The sequence below is a fragment of the Carassius carassius genome, chromosome 29 (assembly GCF_963082965.1).
Source record: "Carassius carassius chromosome 29, fCarCar2.1, whole genome shotgun sequence".
Taxonomy (NCBI): Eukaryota; Metazoa; Chordata; class Actinopteri; order Cypriniformes; family Cyprinidae; genus Carassius; species Carassius carassius.
Window position 1 is genome coordinate 29039532 of NC_081783.1, and position 18484 is coordinate 29058015.

The 18484-nt window shown below is 39.3% G+C and overlaps 1 protein-coding gene across 8 annotated transcripts in view; it reads left to right on the top strand.

Annotated features, from left to right (window-relative positions):
* The window catches only part of LOC132110007 (transcriptional regulator ATRX-like), a 63042-nt gene that overhangs the window by 21276 nt on the left and 23282 nt on the right, over positions 1-18484 (top strand). For 6 of the 8 annotated variants that reach the window (XM_059516539.1, XM_059516540.1, XM_059516542.1 and 3 more), the window contains 14 exons: positions 5622-5994; positions 6071-6212; positions 7167-7276; positions 7351-7497; positions 8234-8411; positions 8616-8753; positions 8901-9076; positions 9155-9272; positions 11052-11182; positions 12194-12288; positions 12369-12508; positions 14386-14536; positions 14631-14731; positions 15554-15662. In XM_059516539.1, coding sequence (XP_059372522.1) covers positions 5622-5994; positions 6071-6212; positions 7167-7276; positions 7351-7497; positions 8234-8411; positions 8616-8753; positions 8901-9076; positions 9155-9272; positions 11052-11182; positions 12194-12288; positions 12369-12508; positions 14386-14536; positions 14631-14731; positions 15554-15662 — 2109 coding nt within the window. The remainder of the gene's footprint in view (positions 1-5621; positions 5995-6070; positions 6213-7166; positions 7277-7350; positions 7498-8233; positions 8412-8615; positions 8754-8900; positions 9077-9154; positions 9273-11051; positions 11183-12193; positions 12289-12368; positions 12509-14385; positions 14537-14630; positions 14732-15553; positions 15663-18484) is intronic. The other 2 variants (XM_059516541.1, XM_059516547.1) reach the window with 1 other exon arrangement.

Here is an 18484-nt window from a genome sequence, read left to right on the forward strand (position 1 = left end):
TTCTAATCAATAATCTGATTTAAAAAATAAAATTGCCTTTGTAGTGGCATTTTTCTAACTTTATTAAAAATGTCATCTTTTATGTAAAAAAGAAAAAGAAAAAAATATATACAGGTACACATTTAAAAAGGCTTGTTATATATATATATATATATATATATATATATATATATATATATATATATATATATATATATATATATATATATATATATAAAATAAGCTTTTTAAATCTTATTAAAATCTCAGAGTAAGAAGAGTAAGTTACCAATCAACTGAAATCAGTATTAACCAAAATATTTTGTACAGAGGTGGAAAAGAAGAACACAAAAGTGGCTTGTAGGTGTATTTTCAGAAATTTAAAGAGGCTCAGAAGTGGCATGAGTGCAATTAGATCCATAAATTCATGTTGAGGTTTATGTTTTCAATATAAAATTATAAATATAGAAATATTAAATGATTTAAATAAGTACAAAATGTATTAAGCCTTTAAGCGCCAAAGTTGCAAAATTGCGACAAAACGTCATACAGGAATACTATACAGGAATTATACAGGAATACCATACAGGAATTATACAGGAATACCATACAGGAATTATACAGGAATACCATACAGGAATACCATACAGGAATTATACAGGAATACCATACAGGAATACCATACAGGAATTATACAGGAATACCATACAGGAATACCATACAGGAATTATACAGGAATTATACAGGAATACCATACAGGAATTATACAGGAATACCATACAGGAATTATACAGGAATACCATACAGGAATTATACAGGAATACCATACAGGAATTATACAGGAATACCATACAGGAATTATACAGGAATACCATACAGGAATTATACAGGAATTATACAGGAATACCATACAGGAATTATACAGGAATACCATACAGGAATTATACAGGAATACCATACAGGAATTATACAGGAATACCATACAGGAATTATACAGGAATACCATACAGGAATTATACAGGAATACCATACAGGAATTATACAGGAATACCATACAGGAATTATACAGGAATACCATACAGGAATTATACAGGAATACCATACAGGAATTATACCTTTTAATGCTGACAATGTTATTAGTCTGGCGTGTGGTAGGAAAGAAAAGTTTGCACACAATAGCCTAATCCACTTTGAAACTCTTCTGTTATTTTTTTTATTTTAATTTTAATATAGGCTACGTTATGAACATATCATTGAAATACAAACATACTGAAATACTTTATCCACGGAGTGAAGGCGGAGCGTGTTTCTGGTATCAGTGCGCGCGGAGCGAAGTGATTATTAGATGCTCGGAGCGCAGAGGGAAATTTTTGCTAAAATACTCTGTAATTTTTGGTCATACAGATAAAAGTAATCTTTCGAATCCGTATGTTTATTTGTGTGCACTCAGAATAACAACGAAACATTGTGCTTCTGTAAAATAATTAAAGCAAACAAGATGGGTCATGTGAACCTGAGCGAGAAACTTCAAAACTCGGTGTATGAAAAATAAATCCATAGAAAGAGAAATGTCTACATTCAACTGAAAAAAAAAAAAAAATGAAATCGTGTGGGTTAGTATGGATGATTTACATGAAACTTAATGTGTGTGCAATGCACATGGTGTATTGTTTATGATGGCTTTCAGTTCATTAAAATAAAAATAAAAAGATTTAAAATTTTTATTTTACTAAAGTGGGCATGTGATCTGTAGCCTACTGTATTTTTTTATTTTATTTTATTTTATTTGTATTTTATTTTTTTACTGTAACTGACAGATTCCAGCCAAAAAAATAAATAAAAAATACACACCGGGAGTGGGCGGGAACTGGAGTCATTCGTCCAGATTGGGCGGGACGGGATCTTTTTTTGCGGGAGTGGGACGGGACAGATTTGAAAATCCACTCCCGTGTCACCCTCTAATTCACAGTAGATCTTTATCTTTAAGCCATTTCAAGTCAAAAGCTTTTGAAATCTTGATGTTAAAATAGAATTTCTTTTCCAAAAAAAAGGGTTGAATAACTCCTCTCACGTTTATAATCAACCAAGCTCTTATTTACACCGTCTACACTTTGCCTATGAAAGGATTTGTGAGAGATATCTGTTATACATTATACATGTTATACAGCAGCCATATCACCCTGGAGCCCAAGACTGGTTTCCCACTGAAGCTAAGCAGGGCTGAGCTGGTCAGTACCTGGATGGGAGACTCCTGGGAACACTAGTGCTGCTGGAAGAGGTGTTAGTGAGGCCAGTAGGGGTCAGTAGTAAAATCCCAGGATGTCTTTTGAACAGAGTAGAGGTGTGACTTCGGCATCCTGGCTAAATTTGCCCATTGGCCTCTGATCATCATGGCCTCCTAACAATCCCTATATCTGCTGATTGGCTTCATCACTCTGTCTCCACCAGTAAGCTGGTGTTTGGTCAAGAGTCGAGAGGCATTTATTTGTCATTTGCATAGTTGACACTGGGGAAAACTGTGCATTGAAATGCTTGTGACGAGGCTCAGACATACAGTGACAATAACAAGACATAAAAGACATAGACGTACATGGAGAGCACTGAGGTTCTTCAGTGACTACAGTGCCCATAGACCGAAAGACATGGACAGAGCATTATATACAAATAAGTGGAAGTAACAGGTACAATAAAGGTAATCAGTGTTAAGAGTTATAGTGTTCATAATAAGTCCTGAGGTAATATTATGATTACTGGGGTAGAACGGTGTCTAAAATGTCAATTGTAGAGTGATGCGGAGCTACATGGAGGAAAATTAAAGTGGCAGTGCAGATGCTATAAATAAACTTAAGAGCAGCACACATTCCTATGTATTCCTGAGTAGAGCAATGTCCAAACTGTCATTGTAGAGTGTCACAGAGGTACATGAAGGAATATAAAAGAAAAAAAAAAAAAAGTGGCAGTGCAAGTAAACATAAGAGCAGCATGTATTCCCGTTTTTAGATGAAGGATAGCTGATTGTTAAGCAGTCAGCTTGAAGATAGAAGCTGTTCTTCAGTCTGGTTGTCCGTGATCAGATGGATCGGAAGCGTCTGCTAGATGGCAGTGTGGCAAACAGGTGATGTCAGGGTGAGTGCGGTCCTTGATGATGCTGCGAGCCTTTCTCAAGCAGCGAGTCTGAAAGATGTCCTGTAAGGCTGGGAGTTTATGTCCAATGATGAGCTCTGCTGTTCTCACCACTCGCTGAAGAGCTTTGCGGTCCAAAGAAGAGCAGTTGCCGTGCCATACAGTGATGCAGAATGCTCTCAATAGTGCAGCGGTAGAAGTTTGACATGATGTTAGAGGAGATGCCAAACCTCTTCAGTCTCTGCAGGAAGTAGAGACGCTGACGGGCTGTTCTTACTATGGTCTCTGAGTGTAGGCTCCAGGAAAGATCCTCAGAGATGTGAATGCCAAGGGACTTGTAGCTCTTAACTGTCTCTACTATCTCTCCGTTGATATGAATGGGAACGTGACCCTCTCTCTGTGACTTCCTGTAGTCCACAATCATCTCCTTGGTCTTGCTGACGTTTAGAGAGAGATTGTTCTCAGCACACCATGCTGTTGAGTGCATTAACCTCATCTCTGAAGGATGTCTCATCCCCATTATTGATGAGTCCTAGGATAATAGTATCGTCAGCAAATTTGATTATGATGTTGGAGCTTTGCTTAGCAGAGCAGTCATAAGTGAACAAGAGAGGACTGAGTACACATCCCTGTGGGGCACCAGTGCTGAGTATAAGTGAGGAGGATGTGTGATTACCAATTCTGACCACCTGGGGTCTGCCGGTCAGGAAGTCCAGGACCCAGTTACATAAGTGACTGTTAAGACCCAGATCTTTCAGTTTGGCTATAAGTTTGGTAGCGATGATGGTGTTTAATGTAGAGCTGTAATCAATGAACAGCATCCGCACATAGGTGTCTCTTCCCTCCAAGTGTTGAAGGGCAGAGTGTTTGGCCATTGCAATGGCGTCATCAGTGGATCTATTTGAGCGTTAAGCAATTGTAATGGGTCCAATGGTGGGAGTACTGGTGCAATATGGTGGTGGATGCTGTACACTGGTGGTGGATGAGGAGATACCCCCTGACAATGTAAAGCCCTTTGAGTGCCTAGAAAAGCACTATATAAATGTAAGGAATTATTATTATGAAATTATTACATTACTCAACGTTGCAAAAACACTTAAGAAGCTCTGAGTACAATCACAAGTATGATGATGATCGAGTCAGTCACACTGGTGTTCCTAAATATTGTTTCATAGTCGCACACAGTAGTTTTCAGTCGCAAATGCATTTTCAATATTGATAATCATCATAAATGTGAAGCATATGCACATGAAAATATTGCAGTTAGCACTAGGGCTGCTCGATGTGTCGTTTAAGCATCGATATCGTGATGTACGAATCCACGATAGTCACATCGCAGGATGTGCGATGTAGGCAGTCGTAGTTGATCCGTTATTCATTAACTGTACGGGCCAGCTGCTCCTCGACCCTTGACGAATGTGATTCGCGGATTAATTGCACAGCTTAACCATCATAGAGTGAAAGTTTTGACAGGGCAGAGAGAGAGAGAGCGCGCGAGAGAGAGATAGAGAGAGAGAGAGAGAGAGAGAGAGAGAAAGAGACAGAGGGGGAGAGAGAGAGAGAGATAGAGAGAGGGAGAGAGCGCTTCAAACAACACTAGCGCTGTCTTGCTCTTTCTTCCTCGTGCATATTAATCAATTGACACGATGGTGTCGATGTTTAAATCATTTAAAATGAGAATGTAAGTGTGCTCACCCCATTTTTGTTTGTAAGAAAAAATTTGATTAGATTTCATATCGCAATATATATCGCAGAAAAATAAAATATCGCAATGTCATTTTTTCCCAATATCGTGCAGCCCTAGTTAGCACCTATAAACAGCATATAAATGAAAACTGCATAATGTTACAGAGTGAAATGTTGATCCAGGAAGTGGTGTGCTTGCTTTGGGAAGCTGATGGAGGCCATATACTGCATCTTTGCTTTAATAATATTACTAAGTATTTATGTATATAAAAAAATATAAAATCACTGAATACAAAATATAATTGATGATTTATATACTGTATAAATATATATATATATATATATATATATAAAGAGGAGGCTCTGATCTTTATTTGGATGCATTGCATGTTCAGATATTCATACAACAAAGTATTCTGGGGGCATGACATTTTAGTGAAAATCCTTAAAAAATGCTGGTGGTGGCTGGCAACTGTTTTCAAAACCGCTGGTGTGGAAAGAGTTAAAGTGTCATTTTTAGCAGTTTGTAAAGCCTACAGACAAGTTCATTTTAACCTTCAATATTATAATAATGTAGTACCAACTGACTCATGTATTTTGATAGATCTGTTTTGCTTCAGAATATTTGGCATGTACTGTCCCTGATATATATCCAAAATAATCAACGTTGGGTAATCAAATTGAATCACAAGTTTGTGAATGACAATCGAATTGTGATAATTGTATCAAAACCTAGCCCTAATTATTAATGCTCATGGTTTATTAATGTACTTTTACACTGACTCAATCACTCCTCAATGGGGAAATGAAAGAAGTTGTGGTGACACTTGCAGGTCGTCCAATAAAGCTGCCAAGGACCGAGAGAGAAGTTACAAGAAAGAGAAGAAGAAGCGCCGTCGCATTAAGGTTCAAGACTCCTCGTCCAGTGGCAAGGTACAGTACAGCACTGATCTGTTTCAGCTCAGAGAAGACATGAAGCAGCGATGCCTCATGAGAAGGGTTTATTCTTCTGCTCCGCAGAGTGGAGGAGAAGAGGATGGAGAAGATGAAGGAGATGAGAAAGGAACACCCAAAAATCGCAAGAAGATCCGCAAGATCATCAAAGATGACAACCTGCGTACGGAGACCCGTGATGCTCTGAAGGAGGAAGAGGAGAGGAGGAAGCGCATCGCTGAGAGAGAGCGGCTGAGGGAGAAACTACGAGAGGTACAGACCCAAGATGCAGATGTTTAGGGCTCAAACTCTTCTGCTGCATCAGGGAAACTCATGTCTTTGTTTTCAGACTATCGTTGTGGAGGAGTCATCGCAGGTCACGTGTCCCATCACCACGAAGCTGGTGCTGGATGAGGACGAGGAGACCAAGGAACCGTTAGTGCAGGTTCACAGGAACCTGGTGACCAAACTCAAACCCCATCAGGTGGATGGTGAGTCTACTCCTTATCAGAAAAACAATTATGCATGACATTTTTTTTATTATTGTTATTTATAGTTCCCTATTATTGGTAACGAAAGGTTCATATATTGGTTTTGGTAGTGCCCAACAACAGATTGACATGCATGCAAGGTCAAAAACACTTTCATTGTCTTATAATATACATTTATTTTTATTTTTATCCAAAATTATTTGTTTAACGATTAATTTTTCCAGATCTCTCCTTTGCGTGATGCTAATCTGTGGTGATTGGTCATTGGATCATGTCTGTAAAGCCTGATAAAGCAGTGTTTGTCAGTGCAGTGATGCTTTGTGTACAGTGTTAACAGGAAACAGCTATTTTTACCACAAAGCAGCACCTAGTGGCTAAGAATGAATTAGCATTTTCATTCAGACCCAAGTGAAAAGACCAACAAGTGGGCGGGTAATATGCCAATGATTCATGTTGAGGTCAAGGCTTGGGGTTTGTTTCAATGATTCAGAGTTGACTCTTTCTTTTGAGAGACAATAACTTTATACACGGTGCACTTTCAGATTTAAAACTTTGCTGAATGTTTCCTTCACTTCGAGCTGTGTAACACACTGCATGACTTCAGATAGAGCAGTCTAGTATTTCTGGCTGATAGTATGTCACTAAAAATATAACACATAGGAGACTAACACATTATAGAAATGTGTGTTTCACAGACGTACTTTCAATTGTTTTCCAAATTGCTATTTTAATCCTGCCATGTCTGTTTTTCGGCGACTCTGTGATCCTCTAAGAAAACGAATCCCATCCCATCAATGCGAATGTCTGTGATTGCCGATAATATTTTTCTCATCTTTCTCATTTTTCATGCATTTATTTAGGTCATCATAGCGATGTCCTTTTATAAATGGAGGACACATGGGTAAAGGTAAAGGCACACTAAGTGATGGTTTGTGTGTTTTTGTCTGTGTGCAGGAGTGCAGTTCATGTGGGACTGCTGCTGTGAGTCCGTGAAGAAGGTGGAGAAGTCTTCTGGCTCCGGCTGTATTCTGGCCCACTGCATGGGGCTGGGAAAAACCCTCCAGGTAACTCAAACTAACATGATCATTATATACAGCCGGGCAGTGTTTGACTCTGCTGTTCTCCTGTGGTCCTGCAGGTGGTGACGTTTCTCCACACCTTGCTGCTGTGTGAGAAGCTGAACTTCAGCACCGCTCTGGTGGTGTGTCCTCTCAACACGGTGCTCAACTGGCTCAACGAGTTTGAGAAGTGGCAAGAAGGCCTGAAGGACGAGGAGAGTTTAGAGGTACAGTGACACCTAGATCTCCCCATTATTATCCACAAGGGTGCATTTGAAACCGTTCAAGTATTGCATTATGAATATTACAAATAAAGACATTTATTTTGAAGTGATCCTTATTGCTGGTAATATGTTTATTTCAGAGGAGTAAAATGGGGGGGGGGGGTGTCATACTTTCATACTGTGGCATTATCATTCATTATTGCATCATGTGCACTTTTCTAATTTAATTATAAATTAAACCTTTTTAACAAATGCAAGTTTTGGTACTTTTACTCTTAATACACATGTGACCCTGGACCCTGGACCATAAGGCTCAATTAAAAAAAAACAAAATTGAATTTAAACTTAAAATATGCTTTCCATTGATGTCTGGTTTGTTAGGAGGACAATATTTGGCTGAGATACAACTATTTGAAAATCTGGAATCTGAGGGTGCAAAACAAATCTAAACTTTGAGAAAATCACCTTTATAGTTGTCCAATTTAAGTTCTTAGCAATGCATATTACTAATTAGAAATGAAGTTTTGATATATTTACAGTAGGAAAATACTTTACTTAATATCCTAATGATTTTGGGACAATTTTGTGTTGTTGGCTATTGCTACAAATACACCTGTGCTACTTATGACTGCTTTTTGTGCTCCAGGGACACAGATATGTAAAAGAAAACCAAGGAGCACATTTCTTTTGAGTTGTGGACGTTAATCTGACTGTGTATGTGTGTGTGTGTGTGTTTCAGGTGCAGGAGCTGGCCACAGTGAAGAGGCCTCAGGAGAGAGCGTACGCTTTACAGCGCTGGCAGGAGGATGGCGGCGTCATGATCATAGGCTACGAGATGTACCGCAACCTCACGCAAGGACGAAACATCAAGAGCAAGAAGCTGAAGGAAATCTTTCAGAAAACTCTAGTCGATCCAGGTGAAGTTACTGCAGTAGCAAAGCGCTTCTGCTCACGTGAGCATCAGCTGGTCAAAAGATTGTGATTCCAGTCAAATCTGTCATGTCAGATTTCTTGGTGAACATGCATGTTCGTACAGTTTAAAGTTGAATTTTCTAGTAAATGCTCTAGATCACAGCACACATTCAGATGATGGACTGAATGGATGGTGTTTTGATGCACAGGTCCAGATTTTGTCATCTGTGACGAGGGTCACGTGCTGAAGAACGAAGCGTCTGCTGTCTCCAAAGCCATGAACTCCATCCAGACTCGTCGGAGAGTGGTGCTGACAGGAACGCCTCTGCAGAACAACCTGATCGAGTGTACATCACATGATTTCTGCTGCTTTTCATTCATTTGTGTATTTATAGCTGTAGTGGCTGGCAACTTAAGAGTTTAGTAGGTGGAAAGCACGTCATTCTGATCTCGAATTATGACGAGGGAGTGAAGGTGCCATCTTCTCCCCTCAGATCACTGTATGGTGAACTTCATCAAGGAGAACCTGCTGGGATCAGTGAAGGAGTTCAGAAACCGCTTCATCAACCCCATCCAGAACGGCCAGTGCGCCGACTCCACGCTCACGGACGTCCGAGTCATGAAGAAGCGCGCGCACATCCTCTACGAGATGCTGGCTGGATGCGTCCAAGTAAGCCAGAAGACCACAGCCAGTGTGTTCAGTGCTAGCTCATAATGAACAGACCTGTAAAAGTGTTGTCTTCCGCAGAGAAGAGACTACACTGCCCTCACCAAATTCCTGCCACCAAAACACGAGTATGTGTTAGCGATACGGTTAACACCGATTCAGTGCAAGCTTTACCGCTACTACCTGGATCACTTCACAGGTACATTATAGTCACTTCAGTTTATTTTGCATTTGCTCTGTTAAAGATAGCTTAAAATCTAAGTTTTCCTAATTATTTTCCTTATATTCAGTTGTGGCCAAAATGATTATAACACTAGGATTCTCAACCGGCTGAAAAAATGGTTTCAAGTCGGTTATTTCTCTCTTTTGCTGTAGTGATCAGATCTCTGTGTGGAGCACTGGCTGCTGTCAGACAAAAATCCCACTGGATTATTACCATTAATGGCTAAATGAGTGTTTGGAAATGTAAACTGATAATTCCTACTGAAATACTACAGCAAAAGATAGAAATAACTGACTTAAAACCATTTTTTAGCGGCTGGAAATGCTACCGTTCTAATATTTTTGGCCACCACTGAATGAATGTTGATGTGAACTATTCCTGAGTGAAACTGAATATGAAGTGAAATGCTTTGTCATGTTGAGTTTTAATGGTGAAATATGCGATTCCCGTCATGCAGTCTCTCAGCTGTGGGCTTGAGTTTGGAGATTTAAGTCTCCTGAGGTGAAAGCAGACTCTCATTCCTTCAGTGAAGTGGTTAGGGGTGTTGTAGCTCGGGCCGGGGTCGGAGAGGATGAGTGGCAGCTGGCACCAGGCCGATCTCAAACTCTTCCCACGTCCTTATCTAATGGAGAGCTTTGGGAGAGTTTCCCAGCCAGAGGCTCATTACAACGGCTTTCCTCTGAGCTCGCTGCTGTTGTGTCTGTGGGTGCAGACCCCCAGAGACCACCAACCAGACACTGTCTCTGCCTTAATGCCTGCGCTTTTGTCCTGGTGGCCTGCTTTACCCAAACCCTGATCCAATTTCATGCTGCATTGAGGTGAACTCACATTCACCATTTAGACCGTGTTGAAGCTGCTGTGACTGTGACTTTTTTTTCAAATACTATCGAAGCTTTGTATGCAGCGATGACTATACCCTGGCCCTGTTTATACCTGCTATTATATGATGAAACGGCTAGATTTAGAAATAACTGATAGCTTTGAAAAATTAACTTTTTGAAAGGATGTGTTTCCTACAAATGCTACAGTATTAGTCTCTCATGTTGTGCATTATTGCGATCATCTAGACTTTATTTATGTGCATCATATAATGCATCCAAAAACACGCTTTCTTACTCCACTTTAATGCAAACTTAAAATCTGCAGGATTGCAGTGGCTTCATTTAAGAGGTCACACCAGCATCTGTTAGTCACAAGTCTTCACATGACTTTATAAATTCGCAGGTCAGAGCTGAATTGGATTTTGGGAAGGCAGCAACATTCATATGAGCTTGCATTTCCATGATGCTCAAATGGTAACCAATCAGACCTCAAGATAACACACTAACTGTTTAGAGTCAATAGATTTCACGCTTTCAGGATGGATTATCACTGTTGCTCAGGAATGATCTCTTCAGGCCCTGTGCAGTATTCAGTCCTAGTGTTTTTTTTGGTTTTTTTTGACATAGCCAGTCGTTTGTTTTGCAAATCTGCTTGGTGTACTGCGAGAATGACCCACAGCAGTTTCGAGATGTTTGTAGCAAAGCCTTCCTTGTGTTGGTGTGAGAGGAGGATTTAGTTGCTTTGCTTCTCTAAGCATCAGTGTGTAGACCGGCAGCGTGAGCCTCTCACAGTGCTGAGAGCTTGTTTACCTGCTCACGTAATCCTCGGGGCTAATCTCAATTCAGGATTTGGGGCGCTGCGGTGCGCCGTGCTCTGGCACGCTGGGCTAGAAACCGTGCCAGCGTCAGGCGCTAAACGTCTCTCTCTGAACAGGTGTGGGATCTGCCTTGGAGAGTGGACGAGGCCGCGCTGGGACCAAACTCTTCCAGGATTTCCAGATGCTCAGCAGAATCTGGACCCATCCGTGGTGCCTCCAGCTGGACTATATCAGTAAAGAAAACAAGGTGAGGGAATCAAGACAGCGCACTGCAGACGTCTCTGAAAACACAATTTACATGAGGGGGAAGTTTCCCTGAAGTCATCGCTTTCTGTGCACATACGGGACGCCAGACCCCAAAAAAAGACTAGGGAGCCAAATGATGTTCTTTACTTGCCAAAGAAGCACTTTTGTACACGCTCAGGTTCACATTATCTATCCCAAGTTTATTATGTCAAGCTCTAGAAAACCAGACAATCCGTTTACAGCATTTAAAGGGATTGTTCACCCAAACATGAAAATACTGTCCAGAAGACTTTAGTTAACCTCAGAAATACAGATTCATATATTTTTAATGAATCCTCTGTCCCTGCCAGGTAATTAAATTGTCATAAATCTGCCCTAAACGAATCCATCTGAAAAGAAAAACGTAATCTTGTTCATCTAAATAATGATTGGCAAACACACACATTACAGGAGCTCAAGTGTGCATGTGTGATGCACGAGAACTATTGAGGTTTGTTCTAGCGTATGTGATTTGCTAAATGTACGGGTGTTTAAAAACATAATTAAACCTGTTTATCATATTAAGCTCTACGCAAGACTATTTGACCCTTTTGTCTGATGTTCTCAATTTTGGTTACATAGACTTTCAGTGGAGGTTTCATTAAAAGTATCGGTAACACTTGAGTTATTTAGACCTATTCTCACTATTAACCAATTGCTTATTAGAATATATATTACTAGTATATTGTCTGTTTATTAACACATGCCTTATTTTGCATGTCCATATTCTAGATCCTTTAATCCACCCCATACCTAAACGTGACAACTACCTTACAAACTCTTAATTAACAGCCATTTGGAAGTCATAGTTATTGGTGAATATCTGTTCCCTAATCTAAAGTGTTGCCAAAATATCTTGTGTTTTGAGAATGAACCAAAGTCACACAGGTTTGGAAGAGATAAGGTTGATTAATTTGGCTGAACAATTGCTTTAACTTGCTGTTTTTGTCTCCCTCTCTCTCTCTCTCCACAGGGATACTTCGACGAGGACAGTATGGAGGAGTTCATAGCCTCAGAGACAGAGGAGTCCTCCATGAGTTTGACCTCTGAAGATGAGAAGCCCAAAAGGTTTGAGATTAGTCTTAACTCTTTCTTGGTAGGCGTCCTGTTTGCTGCCTGTATAATGACTGATCTGGTTCCCCGTACAGAAAGAAGAAGCGAGGCAAAGGGAAAGAGCAGAGCTCAGACAAGTCCGACAGCGATGACCTGGAAGTGATTAAGGAGTGGAACACCAGTTCTCGTGGAGGAAACCCTGAGGGGCGCAACAGAGCAGAGCCTGTGGAGGAGGGTATGACCGAGATTACTGACGAAATCATCTCCTCACATAGCAGTTCAGCAGTGCTGTTGGTACTAAGAATGGTTAAAGGGATAGTTCACCTGAAAATACAATCATCTGGACCCTCAAGTTGTTCCAAACCTGTGTGAAAGAAGATATTTTGAAGAAAGTTGGGAACCAAGCAAGTGACAGAAGTCGGTCGATAATATTTTTTTGACAGCCGATGCTGACATCATAAAAATTAAGGTGGCCGATATAATTGTATTTATTTTAATTCATATTAAAAAGAAATTTGAAAATGAATAAAAAAATAAATGTGTTCAACATACTTATACTATAGATGACAAAGTATAAAAGTATTTTTTTTTTTACATACAAATAAATATTTAATAAAAATATAATTAAAAAGGAAGTAAACACTAACCAACAGGGCATTCAGTATTCTGGTAAGTATTTTTTAATAAAAACCCAAAGTAACACTCATTTTACATGAATATGACCGTTGGAAAATGCATAACGCTTGAAATCACGAGTTTAAAGTTTGTCACGAGTTTAAAGCTGAACGCTCCACATGTCCACGTTCAGTTTTCACGGACGATCGTGATCATGCTGGATACACATACACACTTCACAAGATCTCACAGCTGGATTCGACTAAGTTTGCAAGGTTTGTGAAATCAAATGTTCATCAGTCATTCAAAGATTTGCTTAAATTATATAAATGGGTATTAGCTGAATGCTGACGGCAAACGAGAACGTATTATAATACTTGCCTTTCTATTGCTAATAATATAAAAGCAATCGTTATAATACTTTTTGTATACATTAATTCCTATGATTCACAGTTCTTCTATCTGTATTAGACAGAACTGTTAACGAACAAGACAGAGAGCCATTCTCAGCGCCGTCAAAATAAAAGTCCTGCCTCGAACACATCGGTCAAACAGGACTTATCAGCCGATGCCGATTTTTAAAAAAGACCAAATATTGTCCGATATATCGGTCGACCACTAGTTGACAATAGCCATTGACTTCTATAATATTTTTTCATACTATGGAAGTCAGTGGGGACCAGAAACTGTTCTTCAAAATATCTTCTTTTGTGTCGGCACAAGAAGGAATGTCTGAATTTGCGTAAATTATGACATTGTTGTGTGGACTGTCCTTTACACAGAAAAATATTTGCATAAAAAAAGATTTGTTTCATTGACCAATATTGATGACCAAGATTACCGTATTTTTCAGACTACAAGTCGCACCTGAGTATAAGTCGCATCTGTCCAAAAATACGCCATGATGAGGAAAAAAAACCTATATAAGTCGCACTGGACTATAAGTCGCATTTATTTAGAACCAAGCACCAAGAGAAAACACTGTCTACAGCCGCGAGAGGGCGCTCAATGCTGCTTAGTGTAGACTACAGGAGCACTCAGCAGCATAGAGCGCCCTCTCGCGGCCGTAGACGGTAATGTTTTATCTTGGTTAATTTCTCTTAGTTCATTTCTCTCGGTTCATGTCAAATTAATTTTGATAAATAAGTCGCACCTGACTATAAGTCGCAGGACCAGCCAAACTATGAAAAAAAGTGCGACTTATAGTCCGGAAAATACGGTAGTTTTTTTACAGTTGGTTTTGTAACAGTTCACATATGCAAAATTCTACAAATTAACACTTACTTTACACACTATTTACACAATTTAATATTTCACATTTAAAAAAATTATGAATTTTTTTTTATGATTCATTAGAATAGTGTTGTTAGATTTTGGACTTGACACTAGATGCAATAAAACAACTTTTTTGTTGAAAATTTGGATCTGAGATCCGTGCATTGCACGTCTTCTGCCGATATGGCCACAGCAGTGTATATCTGTGATGTTTTCCCTTAGTTCGGGCATCGAACTCAGGTCCTGGCAGCCCATCACCTGACTGGTACAAAGAGTTTGTGGCCGAGGCAGATTCTGAAATACTGGAGCATTCTGGGAAAATGGTGCTTCTTTTTGAGATCCTCCGCATGGCTGAAGAATTGGAAGAAAAAGTGTGAGTTGAGTTTTGTCAGAGTAGCATCTCCTAATTGATGGTCTTCCATGTCATACGGTCATGTGTGTGACGGTCAGGTGTCCTGTGTGCTCAGGTTGGTGTTCAGCCAGTCTCTCATTTCTCTGGACCTCATTGAAGATTTCCTGGAGTTGGCAGGCAAAGCCAAAGAGGACGGGAAGCTTTCGCCGTACAAAGGTCAGGAACTTTTAGCAATGTTTTTCCTCAGCCTTAATCACGGTGCTTTGTTTGATTTTCTGTGCTAGAGATTTCTGCCACTCAAAGTATGTACTTAATATATTCTCTTTCAAATAATAACTGGATATTGTATTCATTGTATTGTGCAGTGCATCATTTTAAATTCTTACTATGTTAGCATGACTTGTTCCGCATCTTACACGACTTTCTCTTTTGTCTGTCTTGACTTCATATGGTTTGTATGGTGGCCCATGTTGTGAGTGTTTTGTTGAATCTTTATGGCCAGTAGTTTTTATTTGAATTATATTTGCTGTAAATTTAACATTAATCTCATCAAATAAGCGAGCACTGATCCACTGAGTGCAAGCTGTGGTTACATGCAGAAACTCATCTGATATTTGTGCGCACATCTGACACAGATCTGGGTTAAGTGCCCGCAGAAACACATAAATATGTGCATGTAAACATAAAGCCTCTGGAATAAGGTCACGGTCCTAATTAAACCCTCGCAGCTGTTTTTACTTTCATTTTGAAAATGATTAGGCCTTTTTTATTTTGCAAAAAAAATGTTAGCTTAAGGCCTTGCAATTTGTAATGAAAAGATCACAGGGGAATAATTGGAAACATATTGAAATGTTAGTTATGAACACGAGTGTGGGAGGCCACAATATTAATTGCTGAACATGAGTTCTTTGGGCTTTGCCACCTATGTAGGGTACATGCTTTCCCCTGAGCTCTCCATGTACAGCAAACCCGACCAGGACTGACAGCTGCATTAAATATTTGCTCGAAACTGATTGTTGACCGATTGTTTTTCTCAAGGTGAGGGCAAGTGGTTCAGAAACATTGACTACTATCGTCTAGATGGTTCAACGAATGCCATGACCAGGAAGAAATGGGCAGAGGACTTCAATGACACCAGTAATGTCCGGTAAAGGCACTTTTCCCTTTAGAGTGCAGGCTCCAGACTCATTCTTCTCACCGGTCACTCGTTTGTGACTAACTTTCTCGTTGGTCGCAGGAGCACGTGATTTGTGCCCCTGGAGCAAATTTCTTAAAGGGTTAGTTCACCCAAAAAAGAAAATTAGGCTGTGTTTTACTCACCCCCAAGTCATCCTAGGTGTGTATGACTTTCTTCTTTCAGACAAATCCAGTCTGAGTTATATTACAAATTGTCTTTGATCTTTCAAGCTCTATCATTGCACTCAGCGGGTGTTGCACTGCAACTAGTGTTGTCAAAAGACCCGGTACTTCGGTACCAAGTCGGTAATAAAAAAATGAAAATGTCACGGTAGCAGGTTTCTTTAAGTACCGTTGGTACCGAGGACCCAGTCAACCCGGTTCTTGACGCATACAGCGCTATGATTTCCATGAAGCAGAAAATGCGGACGGAATCTCAAAATCCAATCATGAAAATGAAACTTACATTTTTATATGGACAGTCACGGAATTTGTCAAAGTTTGCATAAATTAATCAAATCAAATCTCCAGATGGACCAGTATCTGTAAATGTTAAGCCGCAAAAGTTGGTTGAAATATAAATCCTGCATGTTCTGCGTGTCTCTGTGTGAATAAATGAATGGTTAGTTTACTACATAGACTGAAGCGCGTAACGCTCGCAGTAATTTCAGCATCTGCCGTCTCAATGAGGACAGAAATACATAAACTACATCACCAGAACTGATCTGAGTCACTTCACAAGCATTTTACCGTTTCATTTTTTTTCATACCGTCAGTTTAAAGGTATTCACAGCAACCCATCAACATAAAAGTTCATTTTTACATAATGGCATTGTGCTATAAATATTACTATTATTTAGTAGAATGTATGTGATACTGCTACTGTTGAAAAAATTAATAAAACTGTATTTTTTTAAAGAAATAAATCCCACAATATTTCTTCCATGTTTTAATTTTAATAGCAAATCCCCTTTATTTTACCAAAAAATAAAATGTTTAAATTTCATTAATTAAAAGACAAATTAAATTTGGGTGAAACTTGTTTACTGTTTTTCATAATTATATTACTTGTAGAAAACTTTAAACTAGTGGTGGGCCGTTATCGGCGTTAAATCGGGCGATAAAAAAAATATCGCCGTTAATCTATTCTCAAAGTTGGGTTGGGAGCTGGGTCTATACTAAGCGAGCTATGATGACTTTCACCTTGATATTTTATATAACTGACTGGCTGAGGCCAGCCTAAAAAGATGCTCAGGACAGTTGACGGGCCACTGCTGCGCATCGTCACGAAAGCTTATCTTTTTCACGTGTTTTTAAGCCTTACCGCTTGTCGATTTAAACATTAAAGCATCCAAAAACAAGACGCGGAAAAGCTGAACAGAGCTGGTTACTCGCGCACTGTGTTCGGTGCGGAGAGAGAGAGAGCCGCGTATCACGGACAGCGACACTGAACCGAGCTCTGTTCTGCGAAGTTCTCCTTGAAGTCCCTCCTGCACCTGAACGAACAAATACAAATCGCAGTTTGAACAAACAAAAAGACGTGAAAGAGCCCAATTCAGTACTCGCGGTGTTCAGGGCTCACGCAGAGAAAGGCGTCTCAAAACACTTGAACATCAAATTTGATTATTTTTGCTCTTGTGCCGACAAATACATACAAAATATGTCAAAATATCCACCTTGGAAATTATGCTCGAATAAACTGTCAGTTATTTCTTAAGTGAAAGTAAACAGTTGAGGGAAAAAATGGGATGTGTATTATATTGGATGCGTTCATCGTCTCTTAAAGTGACGGCGCCTAATTTAGCTGCTAGCTGCTGTAATGTTAATCCAAGAAAATGAAAATGAAAATCACTCACTGCTCTTGACTGAATTACTTTGTAGTTTTAACAGTCAAAAACAAAAAATTATTCAGACACCAGATTTAATTTTTGATATATATAGCAAAACTGTAATACTGTGAGAAATGTTGCAGGTGTTTGAATAAATGTAGGTTTGATTGTATATTTCATTTTTACATTGAAGACTATCCAGTGCTATTTTACATTTAATTATTTGGTTTCTGTACCTGGACACCTACAAACTTGAAAAAAAACTTAAACATTGGTGTGAAACAGGCGTAAGGTTGTTTGCACCTTGTGCAATGTGGAATTAGTTTACAGCTTTTTCAAGCACTTTGTGATGCATTTTGGAAACAGGAGATGAGCCCCTTTTCTAATGCACCACCTAGCTTGATAAACCCCTTCTCAAAGACTTACTGTTTGTCAATTTTATTTGGGTAACACACATATTCTGAATGCCTTTGGCAGAATTCGACTGAGCCATTTTAATCTAGATTAATCTAGATTAATTCCAAGATCACAGTGAGATTAATCTAGATTAAAAAATTAATCTATGCCCACCTCTACTTTAAACACAATTGTAAATAAGTATAAAGAATGGCATTGGTTTTATTTTTAGTGCTAAGTTTTTTTATTAGCATATTATTGTGTTTTGCTTTGGTACCGAAATTGGTAGCAAGAACCGTGGATTTTCACTCGTATCGGTACCGAATACTGAAATTTTGGTACCTTGACAACACTAACTGCATCAGTCCAAAAGAAGTTTAATAAAAAGCACCCATTCATAAAAAACGTGTCTCACATGGCTCTGGGGGTGAACGAAGGCCTCCAGTAGCTACTCGATGCCTTTTTCTTCGAAAAAATATCCATATTTAAAACGTAGTAATCACTTTAATGTAGCTTGCGCCAACAGTTGTACACAGAAGTAGTTCTGGGGGAATGACATATGGAGGTC